Source organism: Takifugu rubripes, chromosome 3 (genome assembly GCF_901000725.2).
Source record: "Takifugu rubripes chromosome 3, fTakRub1.2, whole genome shotgun sequence".
Classification (NCBI taxonomy): Eukaryota; Metazoa; Chordata; class Actinopteri; order Tetraodontiformes; family Tetraodontidae; genus Takifugu; species Takifugu rubripes.
The window spans coordinates 10947724-10968456 of NC_042287.1; the positions used below are offsets into that span (position 1 = coordinate 10947724).

The following is a 20733-nucleotide window of genomic DNA, read 5'->3' on the forward strand; positions in this document are numbered from 1 at the left end:
TAATATGATCTACTTTGCTGTAAACTGTAACTCAAAACATTTCACTAATTTATATAGAAAGTAAATATCAAAATGCGGTTAATAAGTGCACCATTTGTAGAATAAATAAGAACAACGGAAGAGTGAACCCCCACAAATCAAACAGATGGTTGCGTCCGTAACGTGCACATGTTGCTGCTTTGATTGCTTTTTGCTGAAATAGAGTGAGGGTAAGCGGTCGGGAAACAGCCGGGCAGGCAGTCGTCCAGCGGAAAAACTCACACGGAGCCCGCCACCCTGACACACTTTCCAGTGTGCAGTTAACGGCACTGTTGAGTTATCTTCTCACTTGTTAGGTTTTCGGCTTTTAAACAATCCGATTTTAACACTACAGATCAGGCCGAGTAATATCGGATGTGGTAAGTTTTCTACACTTGTATAAGCTCCCGTAACGTTAGCACCAGCTAGATGGCTAACGTTAGCTAGTTGGCTAACACAGCAGTGGAAGTAGGAAAAAGTCGCTGGGTGGCTAGATAGCTGAAAAGCTAGCGCCTAGGAGCTAACAACTACGCAGTCGTTTGATCTGCGTTATTGATGGTGGTTTACGAGTGTTACCGTTAGCTATCACAGCCAATTCCACTGCTCCGATCGACTAACCATTGCTAACCAATCAACAACACACGTCCGTTCTCGTTAACATGCTTTTTACCTGCTGATGAAAAAGGCTGTTAACGTATGTTCAGTGATAAATAACCTCAATCGTACCCTGGAAGCTAGTGGCTATAAACATCAAGATACGCGCAATGTTAGAAAGCTAAAGGTTGTGACAAACTTGCATCACAGAACTTTTGATCTAATATATTGTTTTACGGATCCTCTTGTTAGATGGGCTGTTGTGAATGTTCCGAAAGCGTCACAATTGGTATCAGCTCTAATGTATTTTTGTTCTGGCGTCTCTTCTCAGGAAGTAAGTGATAAGCCAATTAACAAGAATGGACTTCATTACCTTTGGCATGTGATATAATGGTGGAAATGACATTTTGTGATATTTTGTCATGGTGCAACTATAACATGACAATAGGGATCCCCCTCGACATGTGAGCTCGAGAATATGCGGCCCACTCTTTTCCAGGGCCTTTGTCACTTGCCACGTACCCCCTCCCCCAATATTCTTCTTTTGCAAGAAATTCTCCCCAAAGTCTTAATATGTGCGATTGCCCCGCTAGTGTGCACCATTATTAAGTACGTTTAATGATGCACCTGTTTCATCATTGCAGCTTTTGACTGCTGAAGGTTTTCGCTGAACTTAGGACAAGTGCAGCTTCATTAAATACGCACTCTGGGAATTGATATGTTCGGGTTTTAGTTTTAGGTATGTGGCTTCGTTTCTTGCATGTCTACTGTAAGTTTTGAAAGCACATGCAAGCTGCAACACCTAACGCCTCCTTGCAGACCGGTGTTCGAAACAAAGGTAGTGTTACTGGTGCGTTTTATGTAGCACCAATAGGCGGTTTTTAACTTTTAAAAGATCTCCAAGAAGCCCGCTCTGAAAACTGTGTAGCATTTGTCCACGCCGTGCCGCGTGCATGGGTAGAATGGCCAAAATCGCTAGTTAATGACTAGAAGTCTTGCTGTTTATTGTACAGTAACGTACATGGCATGCATTCTCTGGTAGCCGGGGCGGGACAACCGCGCCGTTGGCTCCGTTTATCAGCCAATGAGCTCACTTCCTGGCGAGGCCGCGTGCTCGTCGCCACCCTTTCCTGTTGCATGTTTGAGCTCGTGCGTCACAGCCTCCCCCGCCCCTTTCTCCCCATCTGCCATTTTGGTTTTGTTCCCGTCCGCAGTAGCAACGCAATTACATAGAAGAGACTCGGCACAGCGACATATTGACTCGACTATCTAGTGGAGACCACCCTAATCGCCCGACGTCTTTTTATTTCTACACTTCTCCGAATATATAACCATCGATATCACGGACATCTAAACACTGCGGGAGCGGAGCGGGTTCGCATTGGGAAGGGACCGAGAAGGATTATTGGTAAGAAAAGGGAGATCAATGGCGCACGAGTGTGATGGCTCGTCTTTCATTGGCAATTTTGCATTGATTGGCAGACAAAACGGGATGTTTTCTTCCTGTCAGACACAGGCTGTCTAAATTAATCGAGTGCACTGGTGTCTGGGGAAAGAGAGTGTAGCTACAGCTGCTATCCTGCAAAGTTGTGTTCCGCACTGGGAGAAACACAGGCCTCGGCCGAGTTGCTAATGGATCGTCTGCCTGGCTGGTGTTTTCTTGCTTTTGAGTTATTAATGTTCCCACTTTGGATAGTCGCCAAATCACTTAGCTGATTAGTGCCAGGTAACCTACTTAAACGGGTTCCTCTCGGGTTGGTCCGTTTACCCTGTCCTTTATTTCCGAAAGCCTTTAAAAAGCTATGGTTAAAATTCATGTGTGTAGTTTTGTAAACGAGCTACGGTACCGATGCTAACCGGGTATCGGAGCTTTGCTGTATCATGCCGGATGCTTTATTTTTTGACAAACTCGATAAAGGTTATATTAAGTGACGTTTTTCGATTTAGTGACTCACAGTTCGCTTTTAGGTGAACTCTGGCTCTAACGATTATAGTAAGAAAATGAAAGTAGGTTTTCCGAGCGGCTTACTTTCTCGACGTGGGCAGCAGCGATTTGGCTGCATCGGATGCGGAAATTATGGCCGGTGATAGTTTGCGTCGGGAAGGTTTTCGCCATTCGACCACCGTTTTCACTTCCTTTCGCGGTTGCTTTCGGTTAGTTAATGAATTACGTTTATTGAGTCGTTCTTAAAATCGCTTTTATCTTCATTGTCCCGGCGTCATTGTCCACCTGGCCTGCGAGGCGTTGTTCACTTTACCGCAGTGAAGTTTTAATGATTCAGCTCTTTTCGTTGACGAATGCTGTCCGTTACTGGTAAAATAAACAATGGAAGCACATAAACAAGGCTGCATTGATTCTGGCTGTGCAGAGGGGATAATGCAGTTATTCATGGCGTTTCCCGGGCAGTTAGTTTTCTACCAGATTTGTGTTTTTGGGTTGTGGCCAGCCCAGCTGTCCCTTTAGACTAGAAATCCTCTGACATCAAGAGATCTCCAGCATTTGGTCTGGCCTCTCCTCGTTATGAAACCAAAACCGTAAATTATTTTTAGCAGTCGCTGTTTATTTCGATTTATGCTTTATCAGTTTCGTTGAATCCTCACATGTATTTCTTATTTGAAATAAAATCGCTCTAAAGGAGTGTGTGTGTGTGTGTGTGTATGCAGATTTTTTCTCGACCGTGACGGCTCTAACAGACTGTCTCTCCGTCCACAGATGTCCAGCTCGCCGCTGTCCAAGAAGCGTCGCTTGTCAGGAACAGAGACGAAGACGGGATCCCACTGCTCCTCCTCAAACTCTGTCAAAACTGATCTGTCCCACACACCTGCCAACGTAAGCACCAAACACACTGTCGAATAATTGCATAAACTTAGAACATTGCACTAAGAAGCTCTTTTTTTCCTCTCTCTAGGGCATGGCTAAGAATGGCAATGATGCTGAGATTGATGAAGGCCTGTACTCCAGACAGCTGTAAGTTGAATATTAGGAATATTGTCATAAAAGACCACATATTCATTGTAAATTGTGTTGAAGGTTGTATGCAGTGCGGCTGTATTAATAGTGCTCTCTCTTTTTCACTCTCTTTGTAGTTACGTGTTGGGCCATGATGCGATGAAACGCATGCAGAACTCCAATGTCCTTATTTCTGGTATGAGAGGTCTTGGGGTGGAGATTGCCAAGAATGTCATCTTAGGAGGAGTTAAGAGTGTAACTGTACACGACCAAGGTGTTGCAGAATGGAGAGATCTCTCTTCTCAGGTTTGTAAAATCATAACATTTATATTTCTGCTCTATAAATGCACCTTCCTCATATAGACATAACGGTAATCGTTCTTTTATTGGTTCCATTATTCTGTTCTTTGTGTATAATTTCCACATGTAGTGTGGTTTTCTGCTATGGCTTAATGTTGCTGTCCAAAAACAAAATTGCAGCCACCCCCACCCTAGGTACCATTGACTGACCCAGATTTATCAGTGGGTGGCCTGTGTTGTAATTACAGTGGAGGTGGTGACTGTTTTAGAACGTTATCGAGTAACTGCTTGATCTTATGGCCCTCAGTCTATAAAATGTCACTAAATATCACACTAGCTTCACCAGTCTGGTTTAATTCTTTTACTAAAGGGAAAAATGTTAAGCACCTATTTTTGCATGTTAATTTTATGCAAATATTTGGGTTCTTCTGCATGTTCTCTTTTTGATCTATATTAGAAATCTTTAAACGGGATGTGTCATAATTGTTAAATTTGTGCTTGTTCTTCCTTTTTAATTTTATTTCTGTATTTAGTTTTACCTTCGAGAGGAAGATTTGGGGAAAAACCGGGCAGAAGTGAGTCAAATCCGCCTGGCTGAGCTCAACAACTACGTCCCTGTGACAGCATACACTGGAGCCCTCACCGAAGACTACCTGACCAAGTTTCAGGTATAACTGATCGAAGTTGTCCCCTTGCTCTTCCAATGACTAACAAAATATCAGTTACAGTTGGCTTTATTCATGTGCTTATGTGTGTTGTAGGTAGTGGTGCTGACTACCTCCACATTGGATGAGCAGCAGCATCTGGGGGAGCTCTGCCACAGCAAAGGAATAAAGCTGATTATTGCAGATACTCGTGGTCTGTTCGGGTATGGTCCTATTTTAATTTTTAGTTCATCCCTGTGCCCCGCCATCAAATAACCATAAGTTTACATTCAATTGTTTTGCAGCCAGCTTTTCTGTGACTTTGGTGAGGAGATGATTGTTTATGACACAAATGGAGAGCAGCCATTAAGTGCCATGATTTCTATGATTACTAAGGTTAGTTCCTTCTTAAAATGATGTGGGATGTTCTGTGAAATTCTACTTCTACATTTAAGAATAGGAATCAGTGTGCTCCCACTAATTTGTTATGGTTTTTCCAGGACAATCCGGGGGTTGTAACGTGTCTGGATGAGGCTCGTCATGGTTTTGAGAGCGGAGATTATGTCACCTTCACAGAGATTCAGGGGATGACGGAGTTAAATGGCTGCCAGCCAGTGGAAATTAAAGTCCTGGGTAAGTATCTATTTTGAAAAAGGAGTTGATTTTTCTTTTGACTGTCATTAGTTGATGTCATTCCTCTTTCTTTTTTTTTCAGGCCCCTACACCTTCAGCATTTGTGACACCACAGGTTTTACAGATTATGTCAGAGGTGGTATTGTCTCCCAAGTCAAGATCCCGAAGAAGATCAGTTTTGTAAGCATGAGTAGCTGTCATTTGATACCATTTCTATTCAAATTCTGTTTGCGTGTATATCTGCTATCCAAATGTTAGTGCCGTATCTTTCCCTGATTGTCTAAAACTGCAGCATTAAAATACATCTTCCAACTGCCTTCTTTTTGTCCATACAGAAATCCTTTTCTTCGTCTATGGCCGACCCAGAGGTCCTGATGACAGACTTTGCTAAGTTTGATCGTCCAGCACACCTTCATGTGGGCTTCCAAGCAATCCATGCTTTCCAGAAGAAACACAGCCATCTTCCTACACCTTGGAGTCAGGTAAATTTCTCTGGAGCAATCTTTGCTTATTCTTGTAAAGGACTGTAAAGAACTTTCCATATAAAAAATGAATGCGTTGCTTCCAAAAATGTCCCTAAGTAATGCATTTATTTTTGAAGGTTCTAAAATGACAGAGGGATAAATTTCTCTGCTCATTGAGACTGATGCACCGCAGCAAAGGTGCTTTATAAAGGTGGTATATCAACTCAGCTGTTGGTAAAATGCTGAGCTGTGTGTGTTCCAGGCTGATGGGGATGAATTTGTGGCACTGGCCAAAGAGTTAAATTCCAGCCTGACAGGATCAGCCAAAGTGGAAGAGTTGGATGAGGCACTTCTTAAAAAGTTGGCATATGTTTCTGCTGGGGACCTGGCACCCATCAATGCTTTCATTGGCGGTTTGGCTGCACAGGAAGTGATGAAGGTCAGTGCTGGGGGGTTTCTTTCTAAATTGTTAAATCTTAATTTGTTGCTTTGTAAGGGAAATAAGTGGCGTTATCAATATGTGCCTGTAATGCTGACTCTAGATAACCTCACACTGTGATAAATCCATTCTTCCTGGTTGTTTTTACATCTTCCTTATCCTCTTAGGCTTGCACTGGAAAATTTATGCCTATTACGCAATGGTTATATTTCGATTCCCTGGAGTGCCTGTCTGAAGAAGGTGATTTCATGCTCACAGAGGAAGAGTGTGCTCCTGTAAGTATTCTAAGTAAATCCTGCATAATTACCAAACATGGACATCCAATTGTGGTAGTAAATCCTTTTTTCCCCCCTCTTCCTCAGAGAAACTGCCGATACGATGGTCAGATTGCAGTGTTTGGCAAAAACATGCAGGAAACACTTGCCAAACAGCGCTACTTCCTGGTGAGTAGACAATTCAAAATCCTTCCAATACCTCTTTAATCTGCAAATTATGCAGAGATTGCTAGTTTAAAAAATAAAATAAAATACAGAAATACTGTATTGGCTGAAAGTTGTCTTGTTAAAGGAAGAATTTATTGTGCCTTTATGATGATTTAAATGCTTGTTCCATCAATGCTGAAGCTTTGGTTATATAAGAATAGGCATGAGTAAAGACACTTCACTCATGCTTGACTCAAAAACTCTTTTAGGTTGGGGCTGGTGCCATCGGCTGTGAGTTGATGAAAAACTTTGCCATGATTGGACTGGCAGCTGGAGAGGGAGAGGTTATTGTGACAGACATGGACACTATAGAAAAGTCAAACCTCAACAGACAGTTTCTCTTTAGACCATCTGATGTTACGGTTAGTATGATCTTTACTCATGTATGCTCACTTGATTTTTGAGTTTTAAGCAGGTCCTGTTCATTACTACTGACTTGTGTGTCTCGTGCATTATAATTACATCGGAAACAGAAGACCTGGAGGTATAAAGTCTCATTTTGTTACAGTAATGTAGGTGTCATAGCTGATTAAAGTGCACTGACGTGTAACAGAACATACTACCAGTATTAGTGCTACATGTAATTGTTTGCATGTATTCGGGGCTGTAATTAACTGCAGCCAAGCATTCAAGGACAAATATAATTGGAATTGTTGGCCTCTGTGTCTACATCAATCATGCTGTGCCTTTTTTTTCCTCCCACTAATCTTTAAAAAAATAACACTCTTTGCGCCTCTAATTTTCCATTTCTGTTGGCCATGATGTATTTTCAAGTACAAGGCCAGTAATGGCTTAAATCTTATGTGATAATAGAAAATGAAGAGCGACACCGCAGCTATGGCTGTAAAGCAGATGAATCCTTCCATGAAGATCACTCCTCACCAGAACAGGGTGGGTCCTGACACGGAGAGGGTCTACGACGATGACTTCTTTGAAAGCCTGGACGGAGTGACTAATGCACTTGACAATGTTGATGCACGTAAGATCAACAGAACCTCCTGCTATGACATTGTCTTAATGCATTTCTCATTAAAAAAATATATATATATCATAAAATGTACATGTGTCTTCCACATGTCTGTGCAGGTATGTACATGGATCGGAGATGTGTGTACTACCGTAAACCTTTACTGGAGTCTGGTACTCTTGGAACCAAAGGCAACGTCCAGGTGGTGATCCCCTTCCTCACAGAGTCGTATAGCTCCAGTCAAGACCCACCAGAAAAGTCCATCCCCATCTGTACCCTCAAGAACTTTCCTAATGCCATTGAACATACACTGCAGGTCAGTCTGCAGTCACAAGCATCAGTTGCAGCACAGTTCTGAAATGCTTAGGGCAATGCATCATGCTCTTCTTCTGATCTTTTTAATATTATTTTAGTTGTAGTGTCGATGACTTTAAACATGCCGTTTGCGTTTTCTCCCAGTGGGCTCGTGATGAGTTTGAAGGACTGTTCAAACAGCCACCAGAGAATTCCATGCAGTATCTCACGTGAGTAAAATACTTAAAGTTGCATATTCATTGATTCAATTCTGTTAATTCAGGGATACTCGTATAAAAAAGATATAGTTATATTTAGTCAAACCAAATGCTTATTTGGGATGTCTTCATTGGTTTGTAACTAGTTTATTGTTCTTTATCAGAGACCCAAAGTTCATGGAACGCACTCTAAAACTTCCTGGAGCTCAGCCTGTAGAGGTGCTGGAGGCGGTCTACAAGAGTCTGGTCACAGACTGTCCACATAGCTGGGCCGACTGTGTTGCCTGGGCACGCAACCACTGGCAGTGCCAGTACAACAACAATATCCGTCAGCTGCTACATAACTTCCCCCCAGATCAGGTACATACTGTGCTCACTGCAGAGCCAATAACATATTTATGTGTTTTCTGGTTCCCTTAAGGGTGCAATTTTCATTCTTTTCTAACTAATGCTGTAAAACCGGTCATTCATTTTGATGTTACCTGAGACTTGTCCAGTTTGACAGTAGTTCACGTGGTCGTTGGCCTTTTGTCTAACTGCTAACTTCCAAAGTTGGTCTCTTTTGTGAAATGTCTTTGATACAAGGTCTTCGGTTTTATTTTAGCTATCGCATGAGGTTAAAATATACAGTTGCTTTCTAAGTTCGAGCAAAGGATAAAAGCTTTGCACTTGCACTTTTTGCTTCGTGTTTTTTGGTCACAATGCACAGAAGTGAGCCAAAAATTGATTCATTATGTTGCATTGCAATGTTCTTTGTTTTTCAGCTTACTAGCTCTGGCGCCCCCTTCTGGTCTGGGCCAAAGAGATGTCCTCACCCCCTAGAATTTAGCACTAGTAATGTAAGCATCTTTCTTTATGTCTTCACGGGTGCTTGAATTGGTTCACTCTAATATCCAACCTGTTCCAAAACACATTGTTTATCTTTTTGACTTTCTTTGGTAGGAGCTGCACATGGATTACGTCGTGGCAGCTGCCAACCTCTTTGCTCAGACATATGGTGTGCAAGGCAGCACAGATCGTGCAGGCGTAATCAAGATTTTGCAAGATGTCAAGGTGCCGGTCTTTACCCCTCGCTCAGGGGTCAAAATCCATGTGTCTGATCAGGAGCTACAGAATAGCCATGCCTCTGTTGGTAAGATGGAGAAAATGCTGAAATTGAGATTTGTACTTCTCCAAAGAAATATGTGAATTTTAATTGCTGGCTGTTTTGTTTAAAGATGACTCCAGACTCGAGGAGCTGAAGACTCAGCTGCCTTCCCCAGAGTCTTCCCAGTTCAAACTCTGTGCCATCGACTTTGAGAAGGTTCGTAAGCTTTTCTAGTCCCGGTCCTGTGCCGTTTGTGCTCTTTTATCGTGCTGTTCCTGTTTGTGTGACTGTGTCCTCTGTTTATAAAAGGATGATGACACCAACTTCCACATGGACTTCATTGTAGCATCATCCAACTTAAGAGCAGAGAACTATGACATTCCACCAACAGACAGACACAAGGTTGGAATAAAAACCTGAATTTACTCCTAAAAGTTGGTTTCTTTAAAGTATTCACCATCTCTTCTTAATTTTCATCATCCAGAGCAAACTGATAGCTGGCAAGATCATTCCAGCCATTGCGACTACGACAGCTGCAGTGGTGGGCCTAGTGTGTCTGGAGCTCTTTAAAATTATCCAAGGACATAAGAAGCTGGAGTCATATAAGAACGGTTTCATGAACTTGGCCCTTCCTTTCTTCGGCTTCTCCGAACCAATCGCCGCTCCCAAACACAAGGTAGGCAGCTGCTGGCGTACAGCTGCATGTTTACAGGTCGTTTTGCTGCCTCGTGCAGCACATGCAGCATGTTTTCATAGTAGAAAATGATTTGAGCTCCAATGACGATCCAGCCATGCTAATACTGATGCACCAGGTAGGCTTTGCCTAGCTGGGTGCACGTGAGTTCATCTCACCTTCTCACGCTGACGTTTTCAGTGTGTGCTGAGGAGAAATATGTCGCATTAAGCAATTTCAGCCCTGCTGCTCCAAGGGGGGAAAACAAACAAACGTGCCTTTCATTTGGTTCTTCAATATGTTGCAGTACTATGAAATCGAGTGGACGTTGTGGGATCGATTCGAAGTCACAGGGTTGCAGCCAAGCGGCGAGGAGATGACACTCCGACAGTTCCTGGACCACTTTAAAGTACGTCCTAACACCTTCTCCCTTTGAGATGTGACATGGTTCACTTTCTTATGCCAAATCTTTGATTTGTTTGCAGAATGAACACAAGTTGGAGATCACCATGCTGTCTCAGGGAGTCTCCATGCTTTATTCATTCTTCATGCCTGCTGCCAAGCTCAAAGAGAGGCTTGATCTGCCGTGAGTATCTTTAATTACCGTCCCTTTAAAGCACCGTTCATTGTTCTAAAGTGTTCCTCTGCATGCCGACAGGATGACTGAGATTGTGACAAAGGTGTCCAAAAAGAAGCTGGGCAAGCACGTGAAAGCGCTGGTGTTCGAGCTCTGCTGTAACGACCTGTCAGACGAGGATGTGGAAGTGCCCTACGTCAGATACACCATCCGCTGAGCCTCCACAGTGAAACCTCCCACTGGAGGGTGGGGGGGTGTCGGGTGGGAAGACCGGGGGGGGCAATTCTATGAAAGGAGATGTGGGGTGGGTGAGTTGATCCAGGTCAGCTTTACTGGATCAGTTTCTTTTAGGCCTGTGTTTTGTCTAAACCTGTGCCTGACTGTACATAGTCCCAGTAAGATGATATAAGGATACGTTGTGTGTTAGGGTTCCCAGTTGGTCCTGTTGGAGGAGGGATGTGATGGCAGGAAAGGAGCATGTATACTGGATTTCTGACTCGGTTGCAGAACGTTTCTGCTCAGTTTAATTTAATGCTTGGTGTTTTCTTGGCACTCCATAACACAGCTGCTGTCCCTCTGGATGATGCCTGGTCTTACTTGGCATTAAATGAGAGGCTACCAAACTGTCCTCCCATCACCTTTTTTGCTCTTTTCCCTCGTCAGACCTCTGTCCTATAGACCTATTTTTAAGTTTTAAAGATGGGCTTCAGCGATTTAAAAATGGTACAGCCAAGAAAATACATGACACAGGTCTGTTGGTAGGCAGACCTCCAAATTGAATCTGTAGAAGCACCTGAAGACACCTTAAACCCAAGTCAACATCTCCTGACTGGAATAATCAGAGTGGGAGCACTTAGTGTGATTTAGTGAATAAACATGTAAAAACAAGCCTGTTTGTGTCTGCCTGCTTATTTGCCTCTGTGGATGACCTATTTGTGTTGCAATATTCTCATTTTTGATCCACCTTCAACTTTCACAACAATTAAAGTGCAGCGAGGGAGTAAACCCTGATTCAGCTTCTCATCAATGATAAACGCATAAATGGGTTTTAACATGACGCCGATCAGCCCATTCTGCCTTCAGGGCAGCAAGGCTTCTATCGTGGCAGCTCTGTAAGCAAAGTGTCAGTTTAAACCCTCCTCAGCGGATACATGAAAATGCAACTCGAAAGGATGTGGTTGAGTGAGAGATGAGGAAGAAAGTGAGGAGGAAGCGCTGCAAAGAGGCTCCTGCAAACTGCTCCATTTCTCAAGTGGAGACAACGACGTGTTCGGATTATATTCGGTAAAATCCTTATCTGATTTTGATACTTTGAAGATGCACTAGAATCAAAGATGGAAGTGGAGGAGAATGGTGACTCGACTTGCTGGTAGGATTCATTTTGGCCTGTGACTGGAAAGATAGATCATGTGTAGCAATAAGAGTTACGATCTTTTTAGGTCTGCACAGCCAGGTGGAACCCAATCTGTCCACTGTGATCACGCTGGGGTAAGTCCTCTCATTTCAGCTCCTCACCTCAGTTGAGACCTTCTGGAAGACTTTTTTTTTAAAAAAAACATATTTTTACATAAAATTCTGCTTATAGAAGAAAAGAAAACAAGAACCCAGGCCAGAGTTTTTCATCGCAATCATAGAGGTATGAAAGACAGGAGCCATGAACCGTCTCTGTAACGGAAGTTAATCGGCTTTAGTTTCTGAACTACAAAACTGAGTCATATACGCTATGTGAAAATATATAAATGTTTAGATATGGCTCATTTTAGTTTGCCTGTGGCTCTACTTTCTGAGAAAGACATCTAAAATGCTGGTATTTGGATGAATCTCATTCTGCTGCTCCTCAGCGACAGCTGATGGTTCACCACAGAGGCAACCTATTTTTTATATATTTTTTTTACTACACCTCAGCCTCAACCTTCTTCCTCTTTGAAAGTGTCTCACAGGAAATGAGAAAGCTGCAGCATGATCATACCCTCCCTGTGTGTCTCTCTTTTTGACCCTCTCCTTGTTATATCTGCTGCTCTGCAGGATGAGGAGGAGGAGGATGAAGGTGAAATGATGTCAGACCACTTGAAGGATTCAGAGGTGAGGGGATGCCTTTAAATCTGGGTGATGGGCCTCTTGGTGCCAAGGAATTTTTATTTCCCATTTCTTCTGAATTTAGGAACCCAGCAATAAAAGGGTCAAACCTGTGATGAAGTCCAACAGCCTAACAGGTGTCATAACCCCCGTCAAGACCCCCGCCCTGAAGCGTATAGGACAGTCGATTTCGGTAACCCTTCGCCGAACACGCCTCTGTTTGCGCTCTCAGCTCCCGCGCGCTCACACACTCCCTTCCGTTCGCAGCGCTCCATCAGTTTTCGCACCGAGGCTCGACCTTTGCCCCCGGCGCACCTGCGCCAGCGCTCCAAGGCCTCGTCGTTTCCTCGCCGGCGGAACAGCCAGTGCTGGAGCGACACAGTGGAGAGCCACGACCTCACCGTGAAGGAGATCAAGCGCCAAGAGGTGAAGGGGTCTGCATGGGAAATGCTTAGCGGAATTCAGCATGCTGTTGTTTCTGGGTTAGTCGGTCGCCCCGCAGGCCTGTGGGTTGGGTGACGCGACCTTTGTCTTTAGTTCTGGGAAAGAGATCAACACCAAGATTACAAAAGAGGATGTGAGCTGGCACAAGCTCCACTTCCTTTGTTGAGCACTCATCTGTCAAAGCTGTACGTGCGCTTCTCATGGTGTGAAAGGGTGTATTTGCATCCACGTGAGGGGTTCCAAGTTGTTGAGCTGTTGCTACTCTTGAACAGGTGATCTACGAGCTGACTGAGGGAGAGAGGCAACTCATCGACGACCTCAGTCTGGTCAAGAAGGTCATTCCCAGTCATCACCACCACCATTACCTTTTATATCAGAGCTCTCCTCTTTCGCCACTTTCAACGCACATTGTTTTCACCCGTGCTACCAGGTGTATTATGAGCCCATGCTGAAGCTGGACATCATGACAGAGAGCGAACTTGGACAGATCTTTGGTACCCTGGATTCTCTCATCCCCCTCCATCAAGGTAACCTCTCCCTCTGTCTCTCCCCCCCCCCCCTCTGTCTCTTTCCCTCTGTCTCTCTCCCCCTCTCCCCCTCCCCCCCCTCTCTCTCTTTAGAACACGTACATAGACTCATATCTGATTTTTTTTTAATTGTTTGATTGGTGATACAAATGTACATGCTTGCGATGGCGGCAGCGTGTTAATAAAGATGTAAAAACCTTTGTTAAGACTTTTCATACACTGCATGTGTACTTCTGCCGTCGTGGGTTTGGTTTGAACTCTGACCGAGCGTAACAGGAAGTGTGTTACAACACATAAGAATTCTTCTGTCAGGAACTTGAGGGTGTATTTATACATTTTATGTCAACATTGAGATTTTAACCCTCGTCTGATTCGCATCAGATCTCCTTAGTCGTCTGGAGCGGCTGAGAGGATCTGAGAAGACAGTTGGAGAGGTGGGGCCCACTCTGATAAACTGGGTGAGTATAACCCCTGAGAAAAAAATAACAGCTCTTGCCCTGCTCTCTAATCCTGTCTTATCACTTCTCTGCTTCAACTGGTTCTCTCTGCTCGTGGCCACAGTTTCCCTGCCTGGAGGCCTATGTCACATACTGCTGTAACCAAGTGGGGGCCAAAGCCTTGCTGGACCAGAAGAAAAACGAAAAAAGGGTGGAGCACTTCCTGCGCCTCTGTCAGGAGTCGTCATTCAGCAGGAAGCTGGACCTGTGGAACTTCCTGGATCTCCCACGGAGCCGTCTGGTCAAATACCCACTGTTGTTGAAGGAGATCCAGAAGTGCACGCCTCCGGATCACCCGGATGAGGACACGCTGCCCGACGCTGTGAGTCGACACCCCAGAATAGTTTGAAACAGGATCAGGCGTGCTAATTATATAGTTCTGCTCTAAGCCCATGAAATCATTTTAATTAAGTCTTTATTTTAATCTAAGTCTTTTTAATGAAGAGGGGAGGTGGGAGGCTTTCTTTCATTTCCACGGTGATGCATCTCGATTCATCTGTGCAGCTGGAGCTGATCCAGAGCATCGTGGCGGAGGTCAACAAGAAGACAGGAGAGGCGGAGTGTCAGTTTTACAGACGGGGCCTCATGTACCTCGAGGACGGTCAGAGGCTACCTGAGATCCAACAGTCCCGCTTCCTCTACTGCCACGGAGAACTGAAGAACAACAAGGGACAGGTGGAGACCTGCACTTCTCCTTCATTCAATGATTGCGCATTAGTTTATAACGTGATAAAACAGACTGTTGCGCTCATACTGGGGTGTTAATGTAAATTCCAAAAACCACCCATTTAATATAAATGTGTAATTTCTTGTAAATATACTGATGAAACCTTAATTGATGATTTCAGAGGCTCCACGTCTTCCTGTTCGAGCTGGCACTGGTCCTGAGCCGGCCGGGTGAGGACAGAGACGGGGGTCAGGTGTTCCATGTGTACCGGCAGCCTCTGCCAAACGCCTTGATAAACCTGGAGGAGATCCCAGACGGGGAGGCGGCCGGAGGAGGAACCTTCAGAGGAGCGTTCACGGGAGGAAACGATAAAGGTGATTGGTGCACAGCCGGATACAATCACACCTCTGGTATATTATCACTGTGTTAGGTCCACTTGTTCACTGTATTCTTAAGTTTCCTCTCTTTTTTTCCCCAGTAAAAAACTGTTTTCGTGTGAGCAGCAGGGGGCGCTCCAAAGCTCACTCATTTAGCCTACAGGCCAATGACTCCTTCAGCAAGCAGCAGTGGATCACCTGTCTGCGCCAGGCCATCGTCCATTCCCGGGATAAGAAGGCCCAGACCAGCCAATCGCAGCTCCCCCCTCACCCCGATCCCGCCCTGTATCACATAGCAGAGCTCAGCCTGGGATCCAGCACGGACATGGTGGACCACACCAGTCGCTGACTGCAGAACTGACCAGAAGGGCCCACAGGAGGTGTACAGGGATGCTGGGAGAAGTGTGAAAGACTTTTTTTTTTCTTGGACACTTTAAAATTGGAGGGGATTTTTTCCTCCTTTGTGCCTGTAAAGTCTGTTATTGTAAAATACTGAAAGGCAACTATGAATGCTTGCTTTTTAAAAAAAAATAAAAAAATAAACAGAATTTGGAAAAGTTTGTGGATGTGATTGTGGCCAAGTAAAGAAAGACCCAAGGCCCAAGTATACCCAACAAGCTCCATAAAGAAAAGATTAGTGATGATTATCCCCTCCCCTCTCCCTCTCTCTCTCCCTCCCTCTCTTCTCTGTGACCCTGATGACAGAAGACAGAGGTAGACTTTCAGTTCTGGCCAACAGGCTCACAGTGAAACACTAGATGTCCTGTTATGCATTTTTAACAGCTCAGCAGGTGATGGGAACAGTTTGGTTGGAACAGTTTGTCCACAGATAGGACCAATGATCAGGTGAGTTGAAATCGCTCTGCTTCTTCCCTTTTCAACAGTATATTTAGGATAACTTTGCTTTGCTGGAGTTTAATCGTTAGTGAGGCGGTTACAGTGCCCATTAGAAAGCTATTAATGCCTTTTTGTTTTAAATAAAACCCCATCATTTTTATAAATAGAGAGAAAGTCCTCAAGTCATCCATCAAGGACGAAACCTTTTTCTTTTTCCCTCAGATGTGACTATTTTGTGTTGTCATCGTGGAAAGTGGATATTTTTCATCGCTGACCTTTCATGTGAAGAAATCTGCCCAGTTGTGTGGCTGGAAACAGTTGTATGTGGCCCTGTGACCTGTGCATCCTGGTAGACGTTCACAGTCAGACGGGATGCCTGGAGCCAGTGGCGTTAACGGGGAGGGCTCCTGCGAGGCCCTGTGCCGGACCCTGGTGTCCCAGAAGGGCCTGCAGAGAGAGACGACCGACATCTCGCAGTCTGTCCTCTACACCTCTCTGATGGGCCTGCTCCTGGTGGCCGACAACGAGGTGTGGATTTAAGCAAATTTAAGCTAAAATTTGCCATGAAGTAAGAGGATTTGGTAAATGTAAAGCAGACAGGACAGGGAAGTGTGATTTCGTGGAGAGTGTACACACACTCACGTGTTTCAGCACCTGTCAGCACTCCTCCTCCTCTAATAGGATAAAAAGGTTGATACTGACCTCCTTTTAGCCTCTCTTGTTATGTTAATGAGATAAGACGTCTAAATTTGTCCCACCAACACAATACACACACACACACACGAGGGGTGACATTGGGAGGGCATGCAGGTGTCAGATTGTGGGGCACGCAGACTTATGAGTGTGTTCAGAGTTACTGCATTTCCTGTTTATGATGAGGGATATAGCTACAAGGTCCTTGTAGAATCGCTGAGGGTCCCTCAGCAGTTTAATTTCATAAACACAGTGGTCAGTTTAGCCATATACGAGGATGTTGGGTGGTTTTTCCTGTATTTTAACTGCTGATGATAATAATTTGAGCATTGTGTTGCAGAAATGTGTAGAAAGTTGAGTTACACCTCTCCAGCTTTACTATATGAACTCATAAAACTTTTATTTCTTCATTGCAAGATGAAGGGTTTCAAACCACTTTGTGGTAGCATTTGTAGTCCTGAAATGTAACCTTATATAACTAGATTTTTCCGGAAACTTAAAAAAAATGTTTTATATAAATTAAGGCGATAAACAATAATAATTAATAATTAAAAAGTGTTGGGGGGGGGGGGGGGGGGCAGTTTTTAAATTATTATGGCAACCACTTGGGGGAAAAGAAGATCAAGCTAGTTTCCCATGTTTTGCAGAAGGAGCAGCTGATCTTAGGAAGTGGAAGAACCGGCCTACGGAACATAGGAAACACAGTGAGTTTGTCACAGTAAACTTCAAGTCGTCTTCAGTGGAAATGAAGCTGTTTCATTCTTCTTTGTCTCCCACTCAGTGTTTCCTGAATGCAATAGTGCAATGTTTGTCTCACACGTGTGGCCTGCGGGACTACGTCCTCCTGAAGCGATACAGACAGGAGAAGTGTGCCAAAGAGGATGCCAAACTGACAGAAGGTTCCTGCTCCTCTCCTGCATCTTCTTCTTTATCGTCTCTTTCCTCCTTGATCACATCCTTTGCTTCCCTCGTCCCCTCCTATTTCACCTTCCTACTACTTCGTTCCTCCTCATGCTCCAGCTTTCTCTCAGGTGCTGACAGGTCTTTGGGAGGAAGCTGAGGCGGTATCTGTTGTAAATCCGCGTCAGTTTTACAATGTTTTCAAAGAAGCGGTGCCATACTTCAGTGGATACAGGTGAGAATATCTTTGGAACAGGCGGCACAGGTTTTCCCAAGTAGTTTTTTTCCAAGTATATATTTTTTAAACACTCGTGTGATTTTTAAAAGAAAAATCTTTTTTTACTCTATGTAAATATAAAATTGTAAAAATACAATTTGTGCCAGTAATAATAAACCATAAACTGGCAGAATTAACCTTAAAAAGTCTCCTTGGAACTTTAGAGGAAAATAAATTTCCATATTAATGAGAACTATTATATCAATTATAATATCACACAAATGCTATTTCTTTTATCGCCAGAAAATAACTTTTATTATCACCTCAGGAAGACAGGCAGTATTCTGATATTTAGTCTCATTAAAGTAATTTTTTATTAATAAACAGCCCAAAATCTCCTTGTTTTGCACAGTCAGCAGGATGCACAGGAGTTCCTCAGGTTCTTATTGGACAAGCTGCATGTGGAGATCAACCGCAGACCCTATGTTCGCCGCACGGTGAAGGAGACTACTCAGAAATACGCCAGATTTAGGTAAAGCCTGAACAGTATTTTTTATTTGGTGTGTGTGAAAGTGTTTGATTTTCATTTCTTTCCATAGGATATCAGAAGAGGCTGCTGTCATGTGGAAAAAGCACTTAGAGAGAGATGACAGCAGAATAGTAGGTAAGGAAGGGGCCTGCGCTCGGTTCCACGGGTCCCTTTAAGCATCTCACAGCTCCGGCCATTTTCCTCCCACAGACCTGTTCTCAGGACAGTTGCGCAGCTCGCTGCATTGCTCTGTGTGCTCCCACTACTCCAACACGTTCGACGTGTTCTGCGACCTGTCTCTGCCCATCCCCAAGAGGAGCTCTGGGAGGGAGGTGATGCTAAAGGACTGCCTGGACCTCTTCTCTCAGGAGGAGAAACTAGACAGGGAGAATTCACCAGTAAGTTTGTGTGAAGTGTCCATAAAAATGGGCAACAGAGCACCGGATTGTCTCAAAGAGAGTTAAAAAAAAGCTGAACATTGAAACTTATTTAGGTATATTCAGCATCACTAATAGCTCAGATGCTGATCCATGCATCCATGCATCCCTCCATCCATCCATCTATCCATCCATGCATCCATGCATCCATGCATCCCTCCATTCATCCATCCATCCATCCATGCATCCATCCATCCATGCATCCATCCATCCATCCATCCATCCATCCATCCATGCATCCATGCATCCATGCATCCATGCATCCATGCATCCATGCATCCATGCATCCATGCATCCATGCATCCATGCATCCATCCATCCATCCACTTTTGCATTCATACTTCTTTGTGGCCTTTGTTCTGTGTCTGTCAGATGTGTGAGAGGTGTACCCGGCACACAGAGTGCACCAAACGGCTCTCCATCCAGAGGTTTCCCCAGGTGATTGTGATCCGTATCCTTGGCAACGATATGTGTTTACTTGCGCGCCGGCTTCATCAAGGTTGTGTTTGCGCCATTCTTCTATGAGAATTCTTAACAATCTTCTCCAGACTTGAATCGTTTTACGATGTCTCGGTGGTCAATTAGTAAAAGCACCGTGTACGTTTCCTTCCCGCTCACTAACCTGGACCTCGGACCTTATGGACCTGTCGACTGTGGTAACAAATCAAACTCTTGTTTCAGACATCTGCTTCACACATCCATTTGTGATCATTTATTCACTGTACTCATTATATACTTTAACTTGTTGTTGTAGGTATAGATCATTATTTTTATACCCAGAGACTACAGGAACACACAATCTATGGTATCATCAGCAACACAGCTAAAATAATGATTTACTTCGGGGGGATTTCCAGCTCATTTTTCCTTCACTTAACATGCTGTTGAATGTAAAGACATATACAGGTAGTTGTAGAGCTGCCATAACTAAGTCATGAGATACCAAATCTGACCACATTTCACCAATCGTGGATTTCCAGCAATTTCCCCTCATCAGCTTATCAGCCGTTGCAAACGGAAACAGGAAATAATTATCAGATAAGTTGAAATTGAATAAGCTGTAGTTGATATAACACATTCATTGACTTGTGATGACACAAAGCTTGGAAGAATTCGGTGATTTCTGTCATGGATTTATACACATTCAACTCACCAGAAAAAAATCAAGGGAGCATTTTTACACCTTTATAGGTAGTACATTTTATACACATGGAATTGTTTTGGTTATTCATAGACAGAGAACTATAACATCTTTTTCAAGACTGTAACTTTGTAAGTCATTACATTGTTATGTGATCCCACAGGCCCAGTTCTGTATGATTTATATGCAATATGCAACCATGTCGGGACTGTAAACATGGGCCATTACACAGCCTGCTGCTTAGATGAAAATGGCTGGTGTCTGTACAATGACTCCAGGTGAGAAGTATGTTTAAATAATACATTTAAAATCTGGCTGTGTTTTGCCTTTTTCAATTGTGCCTTCCTCTAACCACCAACAGTGTGACTCCAGTATCTGAAAACCAGCTTCAGACCAACCAGGCATATGTACTGTTCTACCAACGCAGCAACAGCAGCGGTGGCAGCAGCAGCACCGCTACCAGCATCAGGAAATAGACCTGAGAATGGCTGCTGGCTCATCCTCAGCCAATCAGAGCCGCTGTACCTCCGGTGTCCATAGAAACAGACCGATTCAGCAGTGCTGTAACTCTGGGGTCTATGAACTTCTCGAAGTGCTGAAATTAACTCTGCGATGCGATGCACAGTTTAGTGGGACTTGCAGATGACTTTCACCACCAGACTCATGAAGAGGAGAGTGTTAGCGTGACAACTCACGCACCACTAATTTCATGCTATACACAATGGACATTATATGACTCACTTATGTGATAAAAAAAATAACAAATTCTCTCACTGAAGTAGAAAGAACTGATTCAATTGTACAACCGAATGTATTGTAATCTATGAACTGTTCTTTGAAAACAATAAACACCATATTATTGTTGTTATTTTAGGAGCTGTTGTCCTGGTAGTTACTGCAGTAGTTGTGATGAGATCTATTCCCAGCATATGACTTGACTACTCCTTATTTTGAGATAATTGAAAGCTACTTTTGACAGTCATTCCTCTACACTGTGGCGGCAGATAGTATAGCAACGTTTACGCAACAGCATTTACATTTAAGTGCACTT

At 43.8% G+C, this 20733-nt stretch overlaps 3 protein-coding genes and 1 non-coding gene across 7 annotated transcripts; all 4 read left to right on the forward strand.

Annotated features, from left to right (window-relative positions):
* Positions 1 to 189: 189 nt before the first annotated feature.
* Positions 190 to 11228, forward strand: uba1 (ubiquitin-like modifier activating enzyme 1). 3 transcript variants are annotated; one of them, XM_003963283.3, is made up of 26 exons: positions 190 to 398; positions 3326 to 3442; positions 3522 to 3580; positions 3700 to 3868; positions 4396 to 4530; positions 4624 to 4730; positions 4812 to 4902; positions 5007 to 5139; positions 5222 to 5319; positions 5475 to 5621; positions 5866 to 6042; positions 6210 to 6317; positions 6405 to 6485; positions 6734 to 6886; positions 7338 to 7503; positions 7611 to 7807; positions 7951 to 8015; positions 8168 to 8363; positions 8768 to 8842; positions 8946 to 9135; positions 9221 to 9306; positions 9400 to 9492; positions 9575 to 9766; positions 10071 to 10172; positions 10249 to 10349; positions 10422 to 10563. In XM_003963283.3, exons 2-26 carry the CDS (start codon positions 3326 to 3328, stop codon positions 10555 to 10557), a joined length of 3174 nt encoding a protein of 1057 aa, XP_003963332.1. In that variant the 5' UTR covers positions 190 to 398; the 3' UTR covers positions 10558 to 10563. The 3 variants fall into 3 exon arrangements, with proteins under 3 accessions (XP_003963332.1, XP_011600744.1, XP_029689971.1); XM_011602442.2 differs by lacking the exon at positions 190 to 398 and adding an exon at positions 1665 to 2020; XM_029834111.1 differs by lacking the exon at positions 190 to 398 and having other exon boundaries at positions 10422 to 11228.
* LOC115249419 (small nucleolar RNA U6-53/MBII-28) lies at positions 9863 to 9979 on the forward strand. The gene has a single exon (XR_003888118.1). It is a non-coding gene; the product is annotated as a small nucleolar RNA U6-53/MBII-28 (small nucleolar RNA).
* Positions 11229 to 11424: 196 nt separating the features above from the next.
* arhgef3l (Rho guanine nucleotide exchange factor (GEF) 3, like) lies at positions 11425 to 15476 on the forward strand. 2 transcript variants are annotated; one of them, XM_011602443.2, is made up of 13 exons: positions 11425 to 11709; positions 11780 to 11828; positions 11926 to 11976; positions 12366 to 12422; positions 12502 to 12609; positions 12684 to 12842; positions 13133 to 13195; positions 13291 to 13387; positions 13769 to 13845; positions 13949 to 14206; positions 14389 to 14559; positions 14733 to 14925; positions 15030 to 15476. In XM_011602443.2, the coding sequence occupies exons 1-13, from the start codon at positions 11675 to 11677 to the stop codon at positions 15275 to 15277; spliced, it is 1566 nt and encodes a 521-aa protein (XP_011600745.2). In that variant the 5' UTR covers positions 11425 to 11674; the 3' UTR covers positions 15278 to 15476. The 2 variants fall into 2 exon arrangements, with proteins under 2 accessions (XP_011600745.2, XP_003963360.3); XM_003963311.3 differs by lacking the exon at positions 11926 to 11976.
* Positions 15477 to 15631: 155 nt separating this feature from the next.
* On the forward strand, positions 15632 to 20555 carry usp21 (ubiquitin specific peptidase 21). Its single transcript, XM_029834119.1, has 12 exons — positions 15632 to 15774; positions 15988 to 16293; positions 17106 to 17162; positions 17240 to 17357; positions 17479 to 17593; positions 17988 to 18107; positions 18175 to 18239; positions 18315 to 18502; positions 18914 to 18992; positions 19090 to 19197; positions 19846 to 19960; positions 20044 to 20555. The coding sequence occupies exons 2-12, from the start codon at positions 16138 to 16140 to the stop codon at positions 20156 to 20158; spliced, it is 1236 nt and encodes a 411-aa protein (XP_029689979.1). The 5' UTR covers positions 15632 to 15774; positions 15988 to 16137; the 3' UTR covers positions 20159 to 20555.
* Positions 20556 to 20733: the final 178 nt, after the last annotated feature.